Source organism: Netta rufina (assembly GCF_964035555.1).
Source record: "Netta rufina genome assembly, chromosome: 21".
Lineage (NCBI taxonomy): Eukaryota > Metazoa > Chordata > Aves > Anseriformes > Anatidae > Netta > Netta rufina.
The window spans coordinates 9,121,312-9,146,032 of NC_140145.1; the positions used below are offsets into that span (position 1 = coordinate 9,121,312).

The window sequence follows — 24,721 nt, forward strand, 5'->3', positions numbered from 1 at the left end:
CAGGACTGCCCCTTTAGACTCGCGTCTAATTTTTGGCTGTTAATATCCCTGCTCTAGCATGTAGGATAGATGCTACCTGAATCTAATATCCCTTCACTCTAAGGCTTCAGCTGCACTAGACGTGGAAATAAATGGCTAGCCTGTAGCTTGAGTAACACTACTGGACACCCTTCTCCAAGCTCTGGAGAAACTTCTGGCTCTGCATCGTATTTCAGTGGGCTGAAGTAATGGTGGCTTTCACCTGAACTAGTCCTTGCTGAGTGAAGGCACTTGTCCGTATGGCTTTGGCTTTATCAAGCTGAGATACAGCTAGCAACCTTAACAGAGACCCTGACCTGGACCTAGTTTTATGTCTTTAATGTTCCTTTTATGCTACAGTAGAGTGTGCTTAAGTAGCTACCTCCTAAAACTAGCAGAGCTCGGTCAGAACCCTCCTTGCCTATTCAACAGGAAGAAATGATATCTTATATACCACTGCGCTGTAAAAACTCTGGTAGAAGTGATTGCAGGTGGCTGTTCACGATGTATGTATTCAGCATTGTGTGTAACTGAAATAACTTGTCTTCTTACTTCTTAGAGCTTGTGTTGGTCACTAGAGTCCTTTCCTTGCACAGTGTGTGTTCGTTTGGTTTGCAGCCAGTAGCTCTGTGTATCCCGATGGTGCAACTTAAGGCTTTTGGTTAATGAGTCTCAATTAGGAAAGGCGCTGCCAGCCTGACCTTCCTGTGTTATGCCCTGTTATACTTGAAACAGATGTGGACATCATTTTTAATGACACTGGCATAGCTTTCCTTGCAACTTTCAAGACACTTAGCTTTACTTTAACCTGGCTTTGATGTATGAAGTATCATACAACTTGTGTCGCTGAAGCTTTTGTTTCCTACCAAGCTGTTTTCCACATCTGTTTGGTCGGTCAGTAATGGCAAATTCAGACCAGAAAGCATACAATTACGTAGTAGTGAAATTAGGAATGTGGTCTGGTTAGAATTAGTAGCTGATCACTGAATGACATCGCCAGTATATCATAGCATTTTCTAAAAACTTCATGAGTGTTTAGCATCATACTGCAGCTCTTCTGCTTTTAACCACTGCTTGAAGTAACAGGTGAAAACTGCCACCTGGCTAACAATGTCATGCTTTTCAGCTGGGAAAACACTTCAAATATTCAACATTGAGATGAAGAGCAAGATGAAGGCTCATACAATGACAGATGATGTCACCTTCTGGAAGTGGATCTCTCTGAATACTGTTGCCCTTGTAACGGATAATGCAGTCTACCACTGGAGCATGGAGGGGGAGTCCCAGCCCGTGAAAATGTTTGATCGCCATTCGAGTCTTGCTGGCTGCCAGATCATCAACTACCGTACTGATGCCAAGCAGAAGTGGCTGCTGCTGACTGGCATATCTGCACAGGTACTTTACTCTGAAGGACTATTAAAATATTGTTTGGAACACAAGTGCAAGTGCTTCTCTTGATCGTAAAATCTTAAGTGTAACTGAAAATCTTGCAGTACTGGTATAAACACACAAAAAGTTAATCTGCTGTGATATATTTGTAAGAGAAAGCATGGCATTAAGAAGAAATAGCTATTAAGAAGAAATGGCTGAAGCTATTAAGCTTCAGCTTAATAGTGCAACGTATTTGCTAACACTAACTTAGAGGACTTTGTTGACCACGTGCTTGCTACTTCTGACTCCTGTTCTGTCTTTTCTAGCAAAACCGTGTTGTGGGAGCAATGCAGCTCTATTCTGTAGATAGAAAAGTGTCACAACCAATTGAGGGGCACGCAGCCAGCTTTGCGCAGTTCAAGATGGAAGGAAATGCTGAAGAATCCACTCTCTTCTGTTTTGCAGTAAGAGGGCAAGCTGGGGGTAAGGTAAGACTTGGTTTTAAACATGTTTTAATCTTTAATAACTCATCCTGGTCATCTGCCTCCAGGAAAACAAGTGGTTTAATGCACAAATTTGCCTCTAGGAAAAAGGTGTCAGTCTGGATGCTATTCCTCTAGTGTACATGAAAACTGAGGCGTACACAGCTTCACAGCGGGGGCTACCTGAAGTAGAGAAGTCTGTTCCAGTCATGAAGTGAGGTGATGTGTCATGACTGGCAAGCTAATTAGCTGCTTGAAGGATGTGCCTTCACAAGCAAAGCTTAAGGGAAAAGCTGTTGTAATCTCTTTGCTGATCCCCAGTACCAAGCTTAACTTCCAAGTTATTGGATGAAAAAATTAAATGCTAATGTTACCAGGCTAGTTAGCAATCAATATAAATGTCAGAAATATATGAACTGTGTCAATATGTTAAGCAAGTCAAAAGAGTGCATAAAAAGTGATCTAAAGGAATCATTAAGGTTCTAAGTATCTAGAGATAACTAAAGATCACATTCCATAGATGAGGAAAACAACCGAGAATGAATACAGCATGTTACACCTTATGCCTGTGCAAATGTTCAGGAAGGCTGGCTTAGCTCCTCTGCTTGCATAATCTTGGGATTAAGGATCAACAGCAGCAGAACTGCTGTATCTTTATTGTTAAAGTCTATTGTTCTGTGAATCATTTGGGAACTGACGGACTAATCTTACCTATTGCACAGTTGCATATCATTGAAGTTGGTACACCACCGACTGGGAATCAGCCGTTTCCAAAGAAAGCAGTGGATGTCTTCTTTCCTCCGGAAGCACAAAATGACTTTCCTGTTGCAATGCAGGTATGATAATTGCACATAAAAACAAATCTGTAGCTTCCCTCAGTGGATATGATTGTGAAGCAGGGCACTGGCAGTTAGTTGGCCAATATAAACCTGAGGTTTGGCACTAAACTAACTGGTGTGGTTTCTGCTCCTGCTTTAGTAGAGTTAAAGTGAAGTTGGGGACAAGCAGATTCAAAGACAGCTTGTTCTTATATATGGAACAAATACTCATGTATATTTAACTGCTTTCCAAACTCTTAAAATTTGATTTTGCTATGAGAGTACTCAAGTATTCAGCTGGGGGAAAAAAAAAAAAAAAAAAGCACTTCTAGTCCTCCTGAAATGGCACAGCTGTCCAATTCTAAAAATTACTTACTCGTTTTATCCAATACCAAATCTGATTAATCTATTCCTGTCTTGCAGATCAGTGACAAGCATGATGTGGTGTTTCTGATAACAAAGTATGGCTATATCCACTTGTATGACCTGGAAACTGGCACCTGTATCTACATGAACAGAATCAGTGGAGAGACCATATTTGTTACTGCCCAGCATGAAGCAACAGCCGGAATTATAGGAGTAAACAGAAAGGGACAAGTAAGAAAGCTTGGCTTGGAAACTACTTGCTTAGCCAATCCAGCTGGCCTTTAATGATAGGCTACAGTGTTCTTATTGATGTCTGAAAGTCTACATGAATGAACAAGGCAGACTATCAGAGTGAGGAGCATGATAGTATCAGATATCTGAACAGGAGTGCAGCTTGTCTGCATTTTTTACCTTTTTTTTTTTTTTTGTAATGACAGTCAGTGGATCTAAGCACCCTCTTCCTGTTGAGGATAGAACTAGAATGTATTTCTGTTTTGGGCAGATGTTACCCTCTCACAGAGCACCTGCTAATGAAGTCTTAAATATGCTAACTTGAAATTCCACATTCAGGACATCTCAAGTCTGCATGTTCTGAGCCATACATTTCAGTGTATGCTATAGCTTTCCGTTTAGAGGTTAACTTAGCACTTGCCTCTCCTCTTATATTTGGACTAACTGAAAGTTTTCCTCAATCATTTATTCAGGTGCTGTCAGTATGTGTGGAAGAAGAGAATATTATTCCCTACATCACCAATGTGCTCCAGAATCCTGACCTGGCTTTACGAATGGCTGTCCGCAACAACCTGGCTGGAGCTGAGGAACTTTTTGCTAGAAAATTCAATGCACTGTTTGCACAAGGGAACTATTCAGAGGCAGCAAAAGTGGCAGCTAATGCTCCAAAGGTAATGGATGAACAGTTTAAATAGTACTGAACTCTGCTGGCTTAAGCTTCATGCTTCAGGAAAGTTCTCTGAATTCATCCGAGTGGCAAGATCAGAGACCTGTCCTAATTTAGTACTTGTTAACATTCCCATGAAGATCCAGTATGCTGTGTGCTGAGAGTACTGGAATGTTCTAAATGCTGGAAGGTTCTAAAGCTTGTATGAAGTCTATAGAGGGGGGGAAGGAACTGAATGAAGCATTGGCTATGTGACTTAATGCTTCTGGTATAAATTTTAATCCCTCCAATGACAGGAAAAGTCTCTTTGAAAAGACAACCTCTAACTGAGGCTGCATCTGTAAACAGGATAAAACAGAGAGATGCTAAGATTGAAGATTCGCTAAGGCTGGAGATTGTTTAGCATAGTAAATTAAGATGAGAGGAACTTGCTTGCAAGAACAAGAATGACTTAATTCTGTAGGACAGTCCTATGATGTTAAACTAGTTCCAGTAGCAATACAGATTTAATAGGCTACTATTGCACATCTTCTATTAAAACATCTCAAATGCAATGCTCTGTGGTACTGCTGACTGCTTTCTGGGTTGGCAAAACATAATGTTGCTGCAGTAAGCATTTCCAACTTCAGCTTTCTGGAGGAAATCTTGCCAAGCCACAATAGCAGAACAGGAAACTAAAGTGCATCTCTATTTCTGGCAGGGAATCCTGCGTACTCCAGACACCATCCGTCGGTTCCAGAGTGTTCCAGCTCAGCCAGGACAGACTTCTCCTTTACTCCAGTACTTTGGTATTCTGCTTGACCAAGGGCAGCTGAATAAGTATGAGTCGCTGGAACTCTGCAGACCAGTTCTTCAGCAGGGACGCAAACAGCTCTTGGAGAAATGGTTAAAAGAAGACAAGGTAAATTTGGAATAGATACCTCTTAGGTACTCGAAGATAACTGCCTGGTAGTGCTTTTTTTGAGGAAAGCTCAACTGGGCAACTCCTCAATGCACTGTGTCATCAAATAATTGATTACTTTGAGCTGCATTTAGATTTCTGTAATTAGCTGAAGAAACAGGCTGATATCAGATAACCTAGTTCTTTTTAGCCCTACAAATGCATTTCTGACTCTTGTCAGACCAACCTAAGAAACATTCCTGTAGATGAAAGCGTCAGATAACTCTATCAAGCTTGGCCTTAGATTATTATTATTCTTTTTAAGGAAATCCTATAAGGAAGACAAATGAGATGCAAATGAAACACATTTCATCATGACACTGTTGGGGTGGGCTTACTGTATTTATCTCTTTTAAACAGCTGGAGTGTTCAGAGGAGCTGGGAGATCTCGTGAAATCTGTAGATCCTACACTAGCACTTAGTGTCTACCTGAGAGCCAATGTTCCAAACAAAGTCATTCAGTGTTTTGCTGAAACAGGACAAGTCCAGAAGATTGTTTTGTATGCTAAGAAGGTGAGAGGAAACTAAGTTGCTATGCCTGTTCTATATTTAGGAATAATTTATGTATGCTCTACAATTACTAAAAGTATTCTTGGGGGCATCTGAGAGTTTGTATTGCCTCTCTTGGTCCAAAGTTTTGTTGCTAATTATTCCTAGACTTCTTACATGTATCCCTGCATCCTTCCCTGTGTAGCCTCCTCCAAATGAGGAAATTGTGACTGCTTTGTGTAAGCTACTGACAGTAGCTTTTACTGAGCTCTGTGTTCTTGCCGAGTTACCACTTCTCACTCTCTCTTCAGGTTGGGTATACTCCAGACTGGATTTTCTTGCTGAGGAACGTAATGAGAATCAGCCCTGATCAAGGACAGCAGTTTGCACAAATGCTTGTTCAAGATGAAGAGCCTCTTGCAGACATAACACAAGTAAATAATTTTATTGCTGTTACATGTTAACTCTCGAGGTGATAAATTGTTAAGAGGAGCCATACTCCTCTTCCATACATCAGGGGAAATACTTTCAACTGTTTGTTTGGGTTTACCCTACTGGGACAATGCGGTTTCTTGCCTAGTTTTAAGAACACTATATGACAGCTTGATATGTTCGAAGCTGCCCTTAATATTGCTTTGGCTAAATGTGCTTTCAACTACAAGTCAAAAGCCTAATCTTTTTTGCAGATTGTGGATGTCTTTATGGAATATAACTTAATTCAGCAATGTACAGCCTTCTTGCTGGATGCACTGAAGAATAATCGTCCCTCAGAAGGTCCCCTGCAAACACGTTTACTTGAGATGAACCTCATGCATGCGCCTCAGGTATACTTTGCAATTTTAACTGAATTAGACGAGCCTCTAGTTTGTGGTCCATATCAAATGCCACTGATAAATGTTTACAATCTTGAAAGCATCTCTGCTTCAACTGTAAAGCTAGAATTCTGTTATATTTTTTAGGTGCTTCAAAGCCCTAAGGTAGTTTCTCTTCTTTTCAGATCAGTTCTGAATTGCTCAATTGCATAGAATTGCTGTGAGTGTTACTGTTAATTCTTGGCTTCTTTGCTACAGTTGAAATACAGTTTCTCTCAAGCTAGAAAGTTTTGTTTATGGGGAGCTGCACATTTGAATTGTGACAGTGCTGTAGGAGCTAAATGGAACTTTCTGTTATTACTTCTAGGTTGCAGATGCTATCCTGGGAAACCAAATGTTTACTCATTATGACCGGGCTCACATAGCTCAGCTGTGTGAGAAAGCTGGCTTGCTGCAGAGAGCACTCGAACACTTCACAGACTTGTACGACATCAAGCGTGCAGTAGTTCACACTCATCTTCTCAATCCTGAGGTATAAAATCAAATTTCCTGAATCTATCAAAAGCTAAGAAATTAACGATTTCTTTCCACTTTGACTTCAGAGTGTAGTGTTTTACTTGAGTCTAAAATGGCTTATGTATTTTTGCAGTGGTTAGTGAACTATTTTGGCTCCTTATCAGTAGAAGACTCACTGGAGTGTCTGCGTGCTATGTTATCTGCTAACATTCGTCAGAACCTGCAGATCTGTGTCCAGGTAGCTTCAAAATACCACGAACAACTGTCAACACAGTCGCTTATTGAGCTCTTTGAGTCCTTCAAGAGCTTTGAAGGTAAGTTCATGCTCCTGTCTTTAGCAAAAGGAACTAGTGCTCACTTTTTCATACGTGTATACATGAAGGATTTGGAGGATGGTTAATGGAATGTGGTGCTATTATGGATGGATTTCTTGCACAGTGTGCTTTTTCTGAAAAACATACACACAATGTTGATTACTTCAGGCAAGTGACTTCCAAGTCGCTTAAAGCTGATGGCACATAGGACTTGATTAAGTGAGATTTAGCTGCGAGTTGTGGTAAGCAGCTTTTCACTGTGTGCTTGTTTTGGTGAAAGGTTGCGAGTGTGGCTTGGACCCAACTACTTCTGATTTTTGGAACCCTTCCTTGCTCTTGTGTAGGGGTGTAAGGAAGGCACGTGCTGGATATTATTTCAACAAAGTTGATCTATCCCAATTGATGGGAATACATTGCTATTCATCAAAGTTGCATATGATATGCTAGTCTATGTAATACATGGAGAACAGCAGGTACAGCTTGGCTAGAGCATCTGGTCTTTGTAAAATAATTGCAATACTTGAATTAAAAGTTCTTTATAAGCTTCTACACTAGTCCAATTTCAGATTTTCACGTAATCAAAACTAGGTAGGCTTTCCCACAAGCTAATACTCATCCAACTTAAGTACTAGCAAAATAACATGTTGACCATTTCCTTCAAGGTTTGTTTTATTTCCTGGGCTCTATTGTAAACTTCAGCCAGGATCCAGATGTGCACTTCAAGTATATTCAAGCTGCATGCAAGACAGGGCAAATTAAAGAAGTAGAAAGAATCTGCAGGGAAAGCAACTGCTATGATCCAGAACGTGTTAAAAACTTCCTCAAGGTAATATTTGGACAGTGCGGATTGTGTTGGTGTCACTTAATTGCATGAATGCTTTCAGAGTTCAAGGTTGATCTATCCATTCGTTTTACTTCTATACACTTTTTGAAACTTCAGCCAGGTGAACTGCAGTTTAGCTCTGCTAGGATAATGCCAGTCTGCGTAAATACACGCTGACTGTTCCTGCTGGGATTCAGAGCACCTCTGTAACATAGTTCTGAAGAAGTTCCCATTCTGTAGCCCATTATTAGTGCTGAGCTTGTTGACAAATGTAACGTTGCTAGAAATATCTTGGAAACAATGTGGGAGGGGAAAACTTTATCTGGGAACATTTCCTGCCTTCACGTTTGTCAGTTATATAGCATAGTCCTAGATTTTGCTGATCACATCTGAAGATGGCAAAACACTTCAAATGAGAATTCTGTAAAATAAACTGGTGTCACTGAGGTGTAAGGTATGTAAAATGACCAAGCCACCTAAGATAAGTTACCAAGCTGTCAAATTCCTGATGAAAGCTATTGTTTTTTGTGCTGTTCCATGTCTGGAATGTGCAGGACATGTACCAGGTAAATCTCCCAGTACAGGCCTCCCTGTGTAAACTCCTTAACTACAATTTGTATCTGTAGGATTATATTCTGGGATGTGCATGTTCAAATAAGCGCTCTGAAATGCGTGTCTGGACTGGTGTCCACCATGTAGATGAGCTTCTGTATTGTAACGATTGTAATCTTATGCTCAAAGTGGAATAATTCTAGATAACTTAATCTGGTTAACAATTTCAGTACGACTACTAGCTTAATTCTCACTGTTCTCTAAATCCAGTGCTACAAGGTATCACAGGACACCTGGTGCTTGGAGTCAGTTCTGTGTGGAAGCTTTCCACTATGGTCCACAACTTAATTTAGTCTTGGTTAAATGTCTTTTTTGAAATCCCAGAGTGCTAATCCTGCACACCAATAACCAGTGGCAACTAAAAATGCTGCCTATAGCTTAGACTCACAATAGTTGTACTGTGTGGTAACATTTTGTAGACCCTGCCATGCAAAGCAGCACAGTTAAACTTCAGAAAGCTTCTTGCTGTAGGCCCTGATGTGGGTGTATTCTTACTTGCTGCATATTGTTTTTTTTTTTAAAAAAAAAGTCAAATAATAAGCTGTCATTAATTGATTGACCATTGAATTTGGGGCTTTCCAAGTTCAGCTTGTTTTAACAATTTGGTTGTATCTTTCTGCTTGACTCTGAGATCAAAACCAAATTACACAAGTTCTTCTCCTTCTAGGAAGCTAAACTCACTGACCAGCTACCGCTCATCATTGTGTGTGATCGCTTTGACTTTGTCCATGACTTGGTGCTGTACCTGTACAGAAATAATCTCCAAAAGTACATCGAGATTTACGTACAGAAGGTAAGTTACAATTTTTCACTTAGCTTTAATGGGCCAAACTGATCAACCTTTCTAGTATTGTGTGCAGCTATAAACACAATGTTTTTATAAGTGTTCAGCAAAAAACCTCATACTTGAGACTGACATCTAAGTATCTGTTAGTGGCCTTTGGCAAGTTAACCCTTATGTGAGTCAGAGTTCTTATTTATTCTTCAGTCAGTCAGTGTAACCCCCCCAGTAATGTGCCTCATGAAGGAGGAACTCTTGATAGAGGAACTAGAGGTTTCTTAGCATAATTTTAACTTCCAGCTTTGGGGCAGGGAGGGTGGGAGATTCTCCTCTACTGTTTATTGCAGGGACAAGTTGGCTTGCTTAGGAGCTCTTCCTATGGGGGCTGAGCGCTAGTGAGCCGCTTAACTGTGTTACGAACCCCTGCTGACTGGAGAATTGATTTTTTTTTTTTTTTTTTTTCAAGCCTGTACGGATCCTCAGGAGATAGGGCAGGAAGATGAGGTCACTCTGAGCAAGCAGCCTTCATGTGTATTTCTAGGGATAAGTTCTGACTCTGCTGCATGACAACACGCTGATTTCTTAAAATTATCTTGTTTAGGTGAACCCAAGCCGCCTGCCTGTTGTTATCGGGGGACTGCTTGATGTGGATTGCTCTGAAGATGTGATCAAGAACCTTATCCTTGTTGTGAGAGGCCAATTTTCAACTGATGAACTTGTTGCAGAGGTTGAGAAGAGAAACAGGTACTGAACGTCTGCAAGTCTCTTGATACTGATACGCTCATCTATCTGTGTGCATCCTCAGCATGTAACTAACCCTGGTACTGACAGATAACCAGAAGGTGCCTTTGGGCGAGAAAGCAGTAGAAGTCTGCTGTAATTCTTGGCTGATGTGAGGACCCCCATTAAGTAGTCTTGAGATAATGAGCTGCTTTAGCATGTGATTCTTAAATGTCAAGAAGTTATCCCATTGTAATAGTGAACCAGAAATCAGGCCAGAATGGGGTACTCTGTAATTCTGGTTTATTTACTGACTCTTCTACACTAGAGTCCATAATGAAGAAAATGTGCGAGGGGATACCTGTTCAACCTCTAATCCAAAACTACCTTCTTTCTAGGCTGAAATTGCTTCTGCCCTGGCTGGAAGCAAGAATTCACGAGGGTTGTGAGGAGCCTGCAACTCACAACGCGTTGGCCAAAATATACATTGATAGCAACAACAACCCGGAGAGATTCCTGCGTGAGAATCCTTACTATGATAGCCGCGTTGTTGGCAAGTACTGTGAGAAGAGGGACCCTCACCTGGCCTGTGTGGCTTATGAGCGTGGACAGTGCGATTTGGAACTCATCAATGTATGTATGCCAAGGCAGCTGACTCATGGTTTAAGTTCTAACCTGAATATCATGGGATAGGTACTTCAAGATAATTGCTGGCAACAACATTTACTTCCTGAAAAATACTAAGCTAGGAAGTGCTCACTTGTAGTCAAATAAGTAGCTATTTGAATGTCCCCTGTAGATGATTGAGAAATGGGAGATTGCTCTGGAAATCCTAGAATGGGAGGCTAATGGAAGTATCAAAGCCCTGGATTTCTAGCTCCCATCTCAGGGGGTTTATTTGATGTTGAATTACAATTAGTGTGTCCACAGGTAGACTCCAGTAGTTGTGACTCCAATCTGAAAAGGCTTTGCTTTTTCACTAGGTGTGCAATGAGAACTCCCTCTTCAAAAGTCTTTCTCGTTACTTGGTTCGCCGTAAAGACCCTGAACTGTGGGCCAGTGTGCTGTTGGAAAGCAACCCTTACAGAAGACCACTGATTGACCAGGTATAGCTGATAAAATATTAACAGTCTGTGATGTATTACCTTGACTGGCTTGCACCTGCCTTACCTGACGTGTCAATGGCTTGACTCTGCCTACAGGTTGTACAGACTGCGTTGTCAGAGACCCAGGATCCTGAGGAAGTGTCTGTCACTGTGAAGGCCTTCATGACTGCAGATCTTCCTAACGAGCTTATTGAACTGTTGGAGAAAATAGTTCTTGATAACTCTGTGTTCAGTGAGCACAGGTATGTAATGTCAACCTTGAGTTTAAGAAACTTGAATTTATACCTGATGTAGGTGTTGAGCTGCCCTAAGGTGGAACAGCAAATTAACTAGTAACTTCTCCAGAGGGGAGGGTGAATGTCTTGATCATTACTTGATTTATGTACTACTATTTTCTTTCTTCATTTAGGAATCTGCAGAACCTTCTAATTCTTACAGCTATTAAGGCTGATCGCACCCGTGTCATGGAATACATCAATCGCCTGGATAACTATGATGCCCCAGACATAGCCAATATAGCTATCAGTAACGAGCTCTTTGAGGAGGCGTTTGCCATCTTCAGGAAATTTGATGTCAACACGTCAGCTGTACAGGTATCTTAAAGTTTGTCTGCAGTAAATTTGCGATGTGCATCCTCACACAAGGACTTTGCTGTTAACTTGTGACTTTGGTACTTAACACCAGTTGGCACCAAAAGCTGCTTGGTGTCTTTGTCCAATGAAGTAAAACCAACATTCAGTGTGCACTCACTGAGGAATTGCAACGTGAAACGCAGCTTCGTGTATTGTAAAATTGACCTTCATAGGTAGTGACTGATCATGGCAACCCTTTCTGTAGGTATTAATAGAGCACATTGGAAACCTGGATCGGGCGTATGAATTTGCTGAACGCTGCAATGAGCCTGCTGTGTGGAGTCAGCTGGCTAAAGCACAGCTTCAGAAAGGAATGGTAAAAGAAGCAATTGACTCGTATATTAAAGCAGATGATCCTTCCTCGTACATGGAAGTTGTTCAAGCTGCCAATGCCAGTGGTATGATTACATTTTATTTAAGTCTTTGCTGTTGATGTTGCCGAGCTCTTTTGCGTGATCTGCTCCAAAAGCAGTTCTGCCAAACCTGTCTCTTGATTCAAGCAGAGTCATCTGACCCTTAAAGACTGCCCTAAAGAATGGGAAAAGTTATATTCTATTTGTGAATCATCAGTTGTCTTATGACTACCTTCTTTACCCAGCTGGAGACTTCTGTCAGAGCAGTTGCTTATAAGGTGGTCTTTACATGTAGTTAAACAGCAGAGTTGACTTATCTAAGGTCACTACGATGGGCTTAATGAATGTAGCATACACATGGTATAAAAGCTAGCCGTGATTGTTGGGGATCATCATATTTTGAAATACGTCAAACTAGGTTGAGCTGGTAGTATAACCTAAGCATAAAGGATCTCAGTGATGGGGATTAAGCATTCTGAACTCCATTTCACAGGAAACTGGGAAGAACTGGTGAAATACCTTCAGATGGCACGCAAGAAGGCCCGGGAGTCGTATGTGGAAACAGAACTAATCTTTGCTCTTGCTAAAACAAACCGTCTAGCAGAGCTAGAGGAGTTTATCAATGGACCCAACAACGCACATATTCAGCAAGTGAGTGATTTTTTTTTTTTATTTTTTTTTCCAGTGTTAGCAGCAAGCTCTGTAGGCCTCACTGATCAGTGAGGTGTTGGGACTTCTATCTCTTTAGATATGTAGGTTTTGAACCTTGCAGGCATTTCCATTTTTGATAATGGCTTAAATGCTACACATTTTATTTAAGTCTGTCTGAAAAGCTGCAAGAATAACCTGGTTATGTTCTGCTGTAGGTTGGTGATCGCTGTTACGATGAAAAGATGTATGAAGCAGCTAAGCTGTTGTATAACAACGTGTCCAACTTTGGCCGTTTAGCCTCAACTTTAGTTCACCTAGGTGAATACCAGGCGGCTGTGGATGGAGCTCGGAAAGCAAACAGTACTCGCACGTGGAAAGAGGTAAACTTACTGCTTGAATAACTTAAGAACTACAGAACTGTAGTCTCTTCAGAAACTTTTGTAATAATCTATACTAAAATTGTCAATTCCAGGTCTGCTTTGCTTGTGTTGATGGAAAAGAGTTCCGTCTGGCCCAGATGTGTGGACTTCATATTGTAGTGCATGCAGATGAGTTGGAAGAGCTAATCAATTATTACCAGGTAACTAAGTTGACTGCTATTTTACAGTCACGGGCAGAGTTGCCAGTAGAGAATGTAGCTTAAGACTGGAAATCTGGAGTCTGGTTGGTTCCTAATGTTGAAACATCTCTTAACTGTATCTTTTAGGATCGCGGCTACTTTGAAGAGCTGATAACTATGTTGGAAGCAGCACTTGGGCTTGAGCGAGCACACATGGGAATGTTTACGGAGCTAGCAATTCTTTACTCCAAGTTCAAACCACAGAAGATGAGGGAGCACTTGGAACTGTTCTGGTCCAGAGTCAACATCCCCAAGGTGAAAGACCCATTAAACATGACACTTAAAACACATCTCTCAGGATTGTGTGTGCCCTAGCTTTTGCAGTAGCAGCTCATCAAGGTTATGAGAAGCACTGATAGCAATATAATTATATATATAATAATTAGAATTTCTAATGTGCCTTTTGCTTAGGTTCTGAGAGCTGCAGAACAGGCCCATCTCTGGGCTGAATTGGTGTTCTTGTATGATAAGTATGAAGAATACGATAATGCCATAATCACAATGATGAATCACCCAACAGATGCTTGGAAAGAAGGACAGTTCAAAGATATCATTACTAAGGTATAACTTTGCTAGTGAAAGGAATTAAAATTCTTGATGTGTGTACTTCCATTCTTTTCATTCACTAGTAGTCTGTTTAAAATCCAGAGTTCTTGATGTTGCTGTTTAATTTTAAAACAAATCAACTACAGTAACTAAAAGGACCCCTAGAAATAAAGGGGGGGAGGGGGGCTTGGTTGTGCTGAATGTTTAAGTTTATGTCCATCTTTCATTTGGATTCCTTTGCAATCAGGTTTCTGCTCTGAACGTATGTCCTTGCTCATTTCTAGGTGGCTAATGTGGAGCTGTATTACAAGGCCGTTCAATTCTATTTGGAATTTAAACCTCTGTTGCTTAATGATCTGCTGATGGTGTTGTCCCCTCGGCTTGACCATACTCGTGCTGTTACTTTCTTCACCAAGGTAATTTCCCTACTATTCAGATCAAAGGAGAAGTTAAAATTGCAAAAGCATTTAGCTGTAGAAGCATTTTAAAATGCTCAGCTACTTCACTGCCTCACAGGGAGGATGCTGAAATCTACAGAAAGTTGCCTTGACTTAAGTTTATCTGTCTGCTTCCTTGAAGGTTAAACAGTTACCACTGGTTAAGCCTTACTTGCGTTCTGTTCAAAATCACAACAACAAATCAGTGAACGAGTCCCTGAACAACCTTTTCATTATTGAAGAAGATTACCAGGTATGTCTTGTCTCGTAACAGCAGTATCTGGAACAGACAGGGACTCGCATGTTGTATGTGCTTTGTAAAAGATCTACTCCTGAACTTCAGACAAGTTCTGTTCAAGCTGGCTCCTGTGGCAGTATTAACTTAACACTCTAGGTCTGCTTTTCACATCTGGAAACAGGTTTCTCCCTTGTTTTCAATAGATTCTGCCTGCTTACTGTTAACTAACATTCCTTAAGCGTATGTTCTTTGCTGCTTCAAACTGAACTAGTAGTGACTAGAGAAGGATTAAGTCAAGAACTGTCAGTGGCTTTTTGGGGGCATTTTTGGTTATTCCTTCTAGGAATTGACCAACTGCTTTGAGTGTGACAGATCCAGCTTTTATTTAAAGCAAAGCAAAGGAAAGAATGCAAACATCTAACTATTCTACTATTTGCATAACCTGTACAGTAGATATTCAGTCTCTTGACCCCAACAATTGCTACTGAAAAATATGAACCAGAATACTCTGAACTCCATCTGCGTTAAATGCCATCTTCTCCAAAAAAAAAAAAAAAAAGCAGCTCTCACTGCAGGTCTGACTAGTATACTTTTATTTTACTAGAAGTAGGAATACAGAAGATGTATGGAAGGTGTTGACATCTTTGAGGATGCAATTGTTTGGGTGAAATGTGAATAACTTTGTTGTTCTTGCCTCAGGCCCTTAGGACTTCTATAGATGCATATGACAACTTTGACAATATCTCTCTTGCTCAACGTTTGGAGAAACATGAGCTGATAGAGTTCCGAAGAATTGCTGCATATCTCTTCAAAGGAAACAATCGCTGGAAACAGAGTGTAGAACTCTGCAAGAAAGACAGACTGTATAAGGTAAGACTTGTGCGCGGATCTGGTTTAGCATACTTTACTTGTTTCTAGTCTTTTAACTGACTCCTAGAATTTGGAATCTTGACTTTCCAGTCAAGCTGCATCTTTTTGGAGGCCGCTAGGTGGTGCCTGTTGCTAATCTGGCACATCTTGCTGCAGAGTAGCACTGTATTTCCAAGATTTCTTGGAAACAAGTTGTAGATTGCCTCCTCTCAGCTGATGTTACTAATAAATTGCAGCTTAGTTATGAACCCCACCCACATCAGTGAATATACTATGGCACATGAAGCTAACCTGAGTCTCCTGTTGTAGGATGCAATGCAATATGCTTCAGAATCCAAAGATACTGAGCTGGCGGAAGAATTGTTGCAGTGGTTCTTGCAGGAGAACAAGAAAGAATGCTTTGGTGCTTGTCTGTTCACCTGCTATGATCTTCTAAGGCCGGACGTTGTCTTGGAAACAGCATGGAGGCACAACATCATGGACTTTGCCATGCCATACTTCATTCAGGTCATGAAGGAATACTTGACCAAGGTAAGAGCAGGCGCTTCTCCAACAGTGAAAGCTTGTTAGTCACTGTGGTGTGTATGCCTTGAGACTGTCTGCTTGCTACTAACATTGATATGGGCTTCGTCAAATGTCTGTCTGTCCATGTCCACACTTGTTTTTCAGTCCATCTGGGGAGAGACTTCGCCCTCTAAGAGACTGAAACACTTGCAGACTCCACTCTTATCTACCAGTTGCAGAACCTGCATCAGTAGTATTTGTCTGACTGTGGGCAGTGTCTTAGGTAGTTTCAAGATTCAGGCTTTTTATATGCCATGTCAGTCAGGAATCCCAGCATAGAACAAGCTCTAACTAGATTCTAAAATGTTTACTAAAAAACCCTTATAGCCAGAACTTGATTTAACTTTGTCTGCTGTGCACTTAACTTTAAACCATGGCTCTGATGCTAATGACACTAACTATTTGTTTGACTCAACTCTTGTGTGAGGTCACTTTAGGATGGGGAAAATACTTGGTAATGCTCTGACAGACTTGAACCAGGTTTGTCACAGCTAAATACCAGCTGTCACTAGCAAGATTTGCCCTGCTGAAGCTGCTAGAGTATCTTAAAATTAAATGGTGTAAATTCCTTAATGATCAGAACTCTTTGTATGAGAAGTAAAAGTTGAATTCAGTGCTTGAGTCGATGAAGACCACCATAGTGCCCGTTTGTCCAGGAGACTTGCCTGGCTGTTGCTTCCTTCAGGAAGCTGCTATCCTTAAATGCTGAATTTTGTGGGAGGTGGGGAGCTATCTAAGCAATAGCATTGCTCGTCAGACATGCCTGATGTACCAAGCTAATACTAGGCCTCTCCTGGGACTAGTAGTCCTGGAGTAGGATTCTTAGAGATTAAAACATCATGATTTGCTGAAGGGTTAGGATATAACTATAGGGTAGCTAATGAAATCAACGCAGTACAACCTAGTAATGAGCAGAGCTGCCTTTCTAAAGCAGATACTTCTGGTGTATCTTTGTTTTTGCTCTCCTGTACCTTAATTATTTCTTCCCTGACACTTTTGTTTCTACCTCTTATATGCTAAATATGGAATTTGATTTTTCTAAGCTGCACCTTCTGAATTCCTTTGCAGGTTGATGCAATAAAGGAAAAGGTGAAAGTTGATTCTTGTTTTCCATCTTTAAGTCTGGAGGACTAAGTCTAAGGATTCTGCATGAGTTTTTTTCTTTCCTACGTTTATTACACTGCTGCTACTGCTTTTCCCCCAAACAAAATATCACTAAAGCATATGCAAATTGTTTAACTCTACAAGTAGTTAGTGCAGTAGGACAAAAGTAGTTTCATTTGCTACTAATATGCTAGTAGATCCTCAGGAAGGGCGTACGGGTGATCAGTTGGATCACAGTCAACCTGGTGTCAAAGGGGTGAAGTGCTACTATTGGACTGCCAAACTGACTGGAGGAATGACCTAGAGTAACGAATAATTAAGTCTTGGACTGCTGGCTCTCTCTGAACTATAAACCAATATGGCATTTGCTAATATATTAGCGAATATACAAATACAGGACTGTGATCCAGTTTCTGATCTCTTGACCGTTACTAATGTGTGCTGACAGTAGACAGAATAGATACTAGCTGCTTCAGAAGAGACTCTTTCTCTCTCAGGTGTCCAGTTCTTATGGTGCTAGTCTAATCCACATGGTGTCCTAGTTCACACGATAACTTAAAACCTCAGCTATTAGACCAAGTCTGTGGTTCCCTTTCCTGTAGTAAGTTTGTTGTAGTTGTGCAAAAAAAAAAAAAAAAAAGACTGCCTTCCAAGCTCCTCAGCTTCATTAAATTTCTCTTGCTACCTCTTAAAAGAAAAAAAAAGCTCCTCTGAGGCTACTCTGGGTCTTGCCTTTTGCTATGCAATGTTGCCCTTCCTAAGAGCAATTCTAAGGCTTCTGTCCATTTGTTCCTGTACAAATGCCATTCCAATTCTCCTTAGAACAGAAATCAGCCCTAGTGTGAGTTTTCCATTAATATGGTTGGGCAAAGGGCAAACCGACAAATGGCTTCAGGATGGACTAAGTGCAAACTGCTTTTTGGTGACAAGATGTCTGTAAATACACCACTGGAACTCAAGGCTAACCTGACTAAAATGTGTAGTGTAAGGTCCTTCAGCAGCTAGTAAGTGAGGCAGTAAGAAAGCGTGTGTGTGAAAAAAGGTAATTGAACTGCAGTGTTTGCATAAACTACGCATGTGTAGCAGTCATTGCAATTACATCCCACTACTCCTTAAGCTACAAGGCATTGCTGTGGGCTGCGTGTGGTTTTTTGGGGGGAGCCTGTATGGCAGTCATCTTCAGACCTCACTCCTGCTTCAGTACTTTTGCCTCTTTTTCATGCACACATAACACGATAACATTGAATGCATGTTACTTTTCTTCTACAGCTTATTGCAGTCCCTGTGGAAAAGCCTTTAAAACAATCTTGTAACAAGTGTGTTAGGGTACCGAACCTGATGACGCCTAAGCAAGTGGTGTGAGAACCATCCTGCAGGCTGGTTACAGACTTGCTCTTGTTATTGAAAATATTTGTTTAATTCTGAGGAGATGCATCAAAACTGGGTCAAAAATGCATTAAACGTCCTGGGCTGGAGGCTTTCCAAGCGTGTGTAAACCAAATGCCTCTGCTTAGTACCAAACTCGCACATTCTTCTTGGATCTGCATCTCTAAACTTGTGCTTTTGTGTTCAGTGTGTTGCTATTTGAGTCAAAACCAGTATAGTTTTCAGCCCAGTGTCTGGAAATGAGTCGTAAAGCATTGGCATATGCTCCTGTGCGCTTTGACAACAGCAAGCCAGATACTGGTGTGAGACAACAAAAATGCTTGCCATGGAAGCCCAATCAATGAATGAACTCATAAAGCTCAGGACTTAAGTCACTTCATGGATTAATGCCTCTAATTGAGGTTACAAATTAAGAGGTTTATGGAACGTGTAATGTGCAACTAAGAAAGAAGAAAGCTGGTAGTGCTGCTTGCAGGTAACTGCTAACGTAGCACAGTTAATCTGAAAACTCTTTAACTCATGGATGTTGATGTAGCTGTTCAGTGCTGCTGACCCTGTGTAAGTACAGGAAACCTACCTTCGAGCTCCTTTATTAAGGACACATGAAATTAAAGACTAATCTGGTTTGTGAGTTGTCTTACTGTTTTACAAAGTAATTGGCATGGTTGTCTCTGACTTTTCTAAATCTTATCTCCCAGGTAAAATAGCAGTACCTAATTTTTGTGGTTCTAGTTTCAGGGCCTGCCTTAGCCTGTAGTAATGCTGAGTTTCCTTGGATCCATTTTAGTAGCAAATGATGCTTCAATACAGAACAAGTTTCTTCTCTCGCCTTTTGTAGGGCTGGGCTAACAGCACATCTCCACTTGCTGTGCAGCAGAGTGAAGCTGGCTAGTCTCGTCCTGTTACCATGTATTAAGCTTGAACAAGCCGAGTATTTGTGGGTTTAGGCTGACTGCCACGCAGTTCTAGAGTGGAAAAAAGCAAGTCTTATACACATGCATTCTCTGCATTTGAACTGAAATTGCATGAGTGAATGGGTTTGGAAAGTGAAATCTTGAGGCTCAAGTGACATGTCGGATGCTATTGCAGTCTGTTACACAAATACCAACTTGAGATCACTTTGCATCAGTGTTTTATATTCAGGGAAACTTCTCCAGGTCTGGACATTATCTTAGTTGCTCCAACACCAAAGGTTGCCAACTGACACTGCTAAAATCTGAGTTTATGACCTAAGGCTGCTGGTTTGAAGCAGTTGGAGCAACAGTCAAGGAGCTTACTGATGCCAAAGTAGCTCTAGTCCAGTATGGGACCTTTCATATAAAGCTTTGGCCTGGAGCGAGCTTTCAATGAAGTTCCACAAATCCCTCAATTAAGGGTTTTTTTCAGGAAATGAACAATCTTGACTGCACCAGTACCAACATTGCTACTTGAATTGATCTTAACTTGTAAATGGTCTCCTTTTCTTGATGGGTGTTAACATACCACTAAGGCTTTTCCACTTCTCTGCCATGAATAAGTACCTCTTCTGGAGGAGTTGTTTTAACTGTTGGTTTCAATTCCAGGTGGATAAACTGGATGCATCAGAGTCTTTGAGAAAGGAAGAGGAGCAAGCTACAGAAACACAACCTATTGTTTATGGTAATATTTTAGTTCATATGTTGTCAATAACACATTTATCTTTTAAATCAATACCTCTCTAGATGTGTTTTAGTGGTCCTTCCCCACCCTGAAATGTTCTTCATATGAAATCAATACTAGAGAAAATAGTGCAGGAGCTGTACTAGAACTGTATTACTTGGATCTTGCCCAGTATGCTTTATTTTTATCTTGGGTATTTCTGTTCTGTAACATACAGAACAGAATTATATTATTCATAATACACAGAATATATTATTCATAATATATATAACTGTTCTGTCTTCCAGGTCAGCCCCAGCTAATGTTGACAGCAGGACCCAGCGTTGCAGTTCCTCCACAAGCACCTTTTGGCTATGGCTACACTGCGCCTCCGTACGGGCAACCGCAGCCTGGCTTTGGGTACAGCATGTAAGGTGCAGCACAAGTCAGTTTGGAGCTAGCATATTTTCTTACTGAAACTCCACCGTCCCTCCCCGCTTTAACTCATACCAGGGAAAAAGCAAGAGTTCTGCCTCGTGTTCTTGTAACCTTTATTTCATGAAGGACTGTTTTTTCTAGCGCAAACTTTGAATCACTTATGTTAAATCTTTTTCACATTCCATGTCATTTAGACTTTACTTTAAAAGGGGAATAGTTTAAACAAGTTTGTTCAAGTGGGCTTTTGCAGGACTGCTTATTACCATTAAGTCTATTGTGAAGATTCTGATTTGCACTCTATAGTGTTAAACTCTAATACTGAATCTTAAGTTCATTGTATGTGAGCAGCTTACAGTATGTACTGTCTATTCTAAATGCATTTAAGTCTCACTGTATATTCGGAGAAAGCTAAAGTGAAGATACTTGTATTTGACCTTGCAAGACCGCTGACAAGAGACAACACTAATCAGCATATCCTACCCTGGTTGGATTGCATAGCTCTAAAAGAATTTAAAATGCGTACAGACAACCTTGCCTGACTTAAAATGAGTAAAAGTTTTTTCCTTAACCTATGCAGGTTTTTCCAGTTATGCATATAGAAAATGCTAGTGTCTTTTTGCTCACTCCATATGTAACAGATGACCTTATGTTGTGCTGTATCCTGTGCTTTTGTGGGACATTCCATTCAGGAACAGAGCACCATGATTCCAATCTGTGTATTTACTAACCCTGCCCTGAGGTTTGTGTATGTTGGATATTGTGGTGTTTTAGATCACTGTTTTGAGTGTACAGAAGAGAGAATTCAAGCATATTGCTGTTCAGTTTTGTTTGTGCAATTTGAAATTACTCAATTTAAAAATAAATTACTGGACTGTGGACATGCTGCATAGTGGTAGCTTCACTTTACTGTCTTCAAAAGGACCTTCAACCTCAAACCAAGTATTACAGTGCTAGTTGTTGGGGGCATACGAGTGCATACACCTCAAGGGTAGAAGGGGCCATTAGAACAGAAGCAATAGAGACCAGTAGTGGTGTCTTGCACTGAGGGGACGATACAAGAAAATATGTAATGCTTTTTCTATAGAAAGATTATGCCAGATGGAAGAAAATAGCACTTTTCAAGAGTTGGCTGCACTGTGGTCAACTACAGCATCTTTGCCCAGATGATACGTTAGGATCGTAGTAGGGTGTGTCAGTTAAATTGAGATTATGTTCTAGGTATGTAAGTTGCCTTAAATATATTTAGCTTCAAATAAAATTGACTTAAATGTTTCTCAATGAATACTGTCATATTTGAGTGCACTGAATGGTACAGCCCTGGCCCTAGCTGTGGTAGCTCCTGGCAAAGAGATGGAAGCTTCTCCAGCTATCCTCAGAGTCAGGTTCCAGCCCTGAGGCTGAATCCCCCTCTCCTTGATCAGCTTGAACTGAGGGGTTCTGGCAGGTGAGCGTTACAGCAGGGTAGTGGGTGTGAAGCTGGGGGGCCTGGGCAGCTGCAGGCTAGAGCTGGGATTGTTTATTCCCTGATGAACTGTGCTGGAGTAAGAAGAGTTCTTTCAGGCCGTGCCTCTCACCTGCCTTTGGGCTTAGACCTTCCCTGGGCTGATGAGCAACTGGCCCAGGTAAGATCCCAATGGGATCCTGAGCAAGGCCGCTGCACAGAACTCCTGACTTGGTGCTCAATAGAACTCTCTCAAAAAACCAACCAACCAAACAAAAAACCCACAGCTTTGTTACAAAACTAAAAGTAATAGAAAATCCACCTAATTAGAAGTGCAGGTAACCTGCCTTTTATGTTATTAGAGTTAAAAGGGAGCTCCAGGGGTAGAATCTCCATGATTTGGGTAGAATGTGAGTTGTGATCTGACCTCTGCCCAGTAACTTCTGTAATTGAGTGCTTTCTTAAACCTATGAGGACCCATTAATTCTCAGTAAAATAGGAATTAAATTTCTTCTTGCGTGACAAGCTGTTTATGCATGTGTGGGTAACTCCCTGTGTTAGCCAGATGGGAAATTCGGATGTGCTTAAATTCTTGTGAAGGCAGCAGCTCCACAGACCTCTCCAGAAAGGAGCACGGCTTACTTACATCTTCCCTTTATAAGTACTGAGCTGTAAGCCCTGTTTAACTTGTTCTGTCTCATACATTTCATACCAGTTACAAGGTGTTGCATCAGTCATGGGCTCAGAAACCCTACACTAAGTTCGCTGCAGCCATCTCCTGCTGTATGGGGCAATCCCTAACTGCTCTAGCAGCCCACCTGTTGTGAATTACAAAATCAATCTAAAAAAAATCCTCATGCGAGGCAAAGGCAGAGGGGAACCTTCTATTTTTGGCACAAGACAACCTTCTCTAATGCTTGTATTCAGTCAATAAAGCAGACAAAGTGTTAATTCATCAACTGCACAAGTCTTACAAATGCTTGATTCCTCCTAGTTAGGGTAGTAAAATTCAGCTCTGCTTCTTGTAACTACCCAGCCTAGCATTTTTCCTTCCCACTTCAGAATGCAATGCAGAAGCTAGAGAAACTCATGAACAGCATTACATTTTGCAAGTTTAATTTTTTTACAAAAAAAAAAAATATTTTTACTGAGAGCATGTGAAACAATCCCAAATTTTGGATATCACTCCTCAGTACCAACGCACTGGCACTTCTTTGGGCCCCGGCTCAGAAGAGCTTTAGGTGCCCGGACACTTTATCCACCACATCGGCTGGGCCCGGCCCGATGCCCAGCACCGTCTGCGAGCCGGGGGCGATCTGCGTGCGGCCGGCATCCCGCACCAAGCTGACGGTGAGGCCCAGGCGCCTGGCCTCGGCCAGCAGCTGCAGCAGCGTCTCCTCGTCGGGCGCCCTGAGCACCACCTTGGGCTGCCCGCTGTACTCCCACTGCTGCAGCACCTCGGGCGTCCTCCTCTGCGCCTGCTTGTAGGCCGCCACGGCGGCGTGGCAGCACTGCGCCGCCACCTTCCCCTTGCCCATCTTCAGGTCGTTCCGCACCACCAGCACCAGCTTGAACTCCCCGTCCTCCCCGGGCACCGTCGCCTCAGGTCCCGCTCCTCCGAGGGGCGCCGCCGCCGCCGCCGCCCGGGCCCGGGGCTGCCTCAGGAGCCGGCCGCGGAGGCCCCAGCCCAGGCAGAGGCCGCACGCCACGCCCGCCACCAGCCCCAGCAGCCCCGCCTTGCTCAGCTGCTCCATGGCGGCACCGGGCGGCGGCGGCTGCTGCTGCTGGGCCGTGCTGCGGCTCCGGGGGGCGCCTGCAACGAGACCGGAGCCGTTGGAGCCGTTAAAACCGTTACAACCGTTAGGGCCGAGCGCTCCCCCCTCTCCTCACCGCCGCCTCCACGCTGCCACCAGGCCGCGCCGCCGTCGCCAGGAAGTGACGCCAGCACGCCAAAGGGGGCGGGGCTCCGCCGGCCGCGGAGAGCGCCCGAGAGCAGTGGGGAGAGCGGGCGGCGCGGTGCGGTGCGGTGCGGAGGAAGTGACGTCAGCGGGGCGGGAGGGCTCCGCCTCCCACTTCCGGGTTGGCCCGGGCCCAGCGGGAGCAGCCGGGGCGCAGCGCGGTGAGTGCGGGAGGGGACGGGGGGGGAGGGGGGCACCGCGGGGCCGCTCGGGGCACCCGGAGCACCTCAGGCCGCGGAGGAGCCGCCCCCAGCCCGCTACCGGCCGCAGCTCCCCCCTCAGGCAGGCCCCGGGCCCCGCGGTTGCCATGGCAACAGCCCCGGGCCCGGCCGCTGAGGGGCTGTGGGGTGGGGGGGGAGGGGCGGGAGCTGCCCCAAGGCACCGGGGAGGCCCCGCGGCCCCTCCTGAGGGGAGCGAAGCGGCTGAACGGGGCCGGTGCCCGGGCTCCGTGCGGTGCTGCCGGGCACCTCCACAACGCCCTGGGGCAGCCGGCGCCGCTTTTGCAGCCTCGGGGGTTTGGGGGCGTTTCGGGGAGCCGCGAGGGTGAGGCGGGGGGGGGCTGCTTGCTGCAGTGCCACAAAGCCGGGTTATCCCCTCAGAGCCCCCCAAGAAGCGCCTCAGCTTCGGTACCGGTTCGCTCCTGCCCTTTTTTTCTGTGCTGTGAGTGCTGGTGCCCACCAAGGAGCGGGTGCCCGGGCGTTGTTACCCCTGTGGAGGGAAGCTGCGAGGTTGCTCCTTTATTCCTTGGAGCGTATCAAAGGGGCTTGATAACATCAGCCTGCCCTTATTTCTGCAGCACGG

The 24,721-nt window shown here is 43.0% G+C and overlaps 3 protein-coding genes across 4 annotated transcripts in view; 2 read left to right on the plus strand and 1 right to left on the minus strand.

The window, feature by feature from the left end:
- The window catches only part of CLTC (clathrin heavy chain), a 29,894-nt gene extending 8,101 nt beyond the window's left edge, over nt 1-21,793 (plus strand). The window contains exons 3-33 of one of the 2 annotated variants that reach the window (XM_084299431.1): nt 1,145-1,413; nt 1,716-1,877; nt 2,594-2,707; nt 3,113-3,286; nt 3,760-3,957; nt 4,654-4,854; nt 5,254-5,406; nt 5,694-5,816; nt 6,069-6,206; nt 6,562-6,726; nt 6,844-7,024; nt 7,687-7,850; nt 9,127-9,252; nt 9,842-9,984; nt 10,359-10,593; nt 10,944-11,066; nt 11,163-11,308; nt 11,476-11,659; nt 11,904-12,096; nt 12,545-12,702; nt 12,918-13,082; nt 13,175-13,282; nt 13,409-13,576; nt 13,733-13,882; nt 14,152-14,283; nt 14,447-14,557; nt 15,242-15,412; nt 15,722-15,943; nt 17,045-17,065; nt 20,029-20,104; nt 20,392-21,793. In XM_084299431.1, coding sequence (XP_084155557.1) covers nt 1,145-1,413; nt 1,716-1,877; nt 2,594-2,707; nt 3,113-3,286; nt 3,760-3,957; nt 4,654-4,854; nt 5,254-5,406; nt 5,694-5,816; nt 6,069-6,206; nt 6,562-6,726; nt 6,844-7,024; nt 7,687-7,850; nt 9,127-9,252; nt 9,842-9,984; nt 10,359-10,593; nt 10,944-11,066; nt 11,163-11,308; nt 11,476-11,659; nt 11,904-12,096; nt 12,545-12,702; nt 12,918-13,082; nt 13,175-13,282; nt 13,409-13,576; nt 13,733-13,882; nt 14,152-14,283; nt 14,447-14,557; nt 15,242-15,412; nt 15,722-15,943; nt 17,045-17,065; nt 20,029-20,104; nt 20,392-20,516 — 4,799 coding nt within the window. In that variant the 3' untranslated portion in view covers nt 20,517-21,793. The remainder of the gene's footprint in view (nt 1-1,144; nt 1,414-1,715; nt 1,878-2,593; nt 2,708-3,112; nt 3,287-3,759; nt 3,958-4,653; nt 4,855-5,253; nt 5,407-5,693; nt 5,817-6,068; nt 6,207-6,561; nt 6,727-6,843; nt 7,025-7,686; nt 7,851-9,126; nt 9,253-9,841; nt 9,985-10,358; nt 10,594-10,943; nt 11,067-11,162; nt 11,309-11,475; nt 11,660-11,903; nt 12,097-12,544; nt 12,703-12,917; nt 13,083-13,174; nt 13,283-13,408; nt 13,577-13,732; nt 13,883-14,151; nt 14,284-14,446; nt 14,558-15,241; nt 15,413-15,721; nt 15,944-17,044; nt 17,066-20,028; nt 20,105-20,391) is intronic. The other variant, XM_084299432.1, reaches the window with a different exon arrangement.
- A 1,261-nt stretch (nt 21,794-23,054) lies between these two features.
- PTRH2 (peptidyl-tRNA hydrolase 2) lies at nt 23,055-23,986 on the minus strand. Its single transcript, XM_084299735.1, has 2 exons — nt 23,853-23,986; nt 23,055-23,775 (listed from the first exon to the last, which is right to left on the minus strand). Exon 2 carries the CDS (start codon nt 23,714-23,716, stop codon nt 23,189-23,191), a length of 528 nt encoding a protein of 175 aa, XP_084155861.1. The 5' UTR covers nt 23,717-23,775; nt 23,853-23,986; the 3' UTR covers nt 23,055-23,188.
- VMP1 (vacuole membrane protein 1) overlaps nt 23,949-24,721 on the plus strand; it is a 64,306-nt gene continuing 63,533 nt past the window's right edge. The window contains exon 1 of the mRNA XM_084299733.1: nt 23,949-24,081. The gene's annotated coding sequence lies outside the window, so the exon portion shown is untranslated. The remainder of the gene's footprint in view (nt 24,082-24,721) is intronic.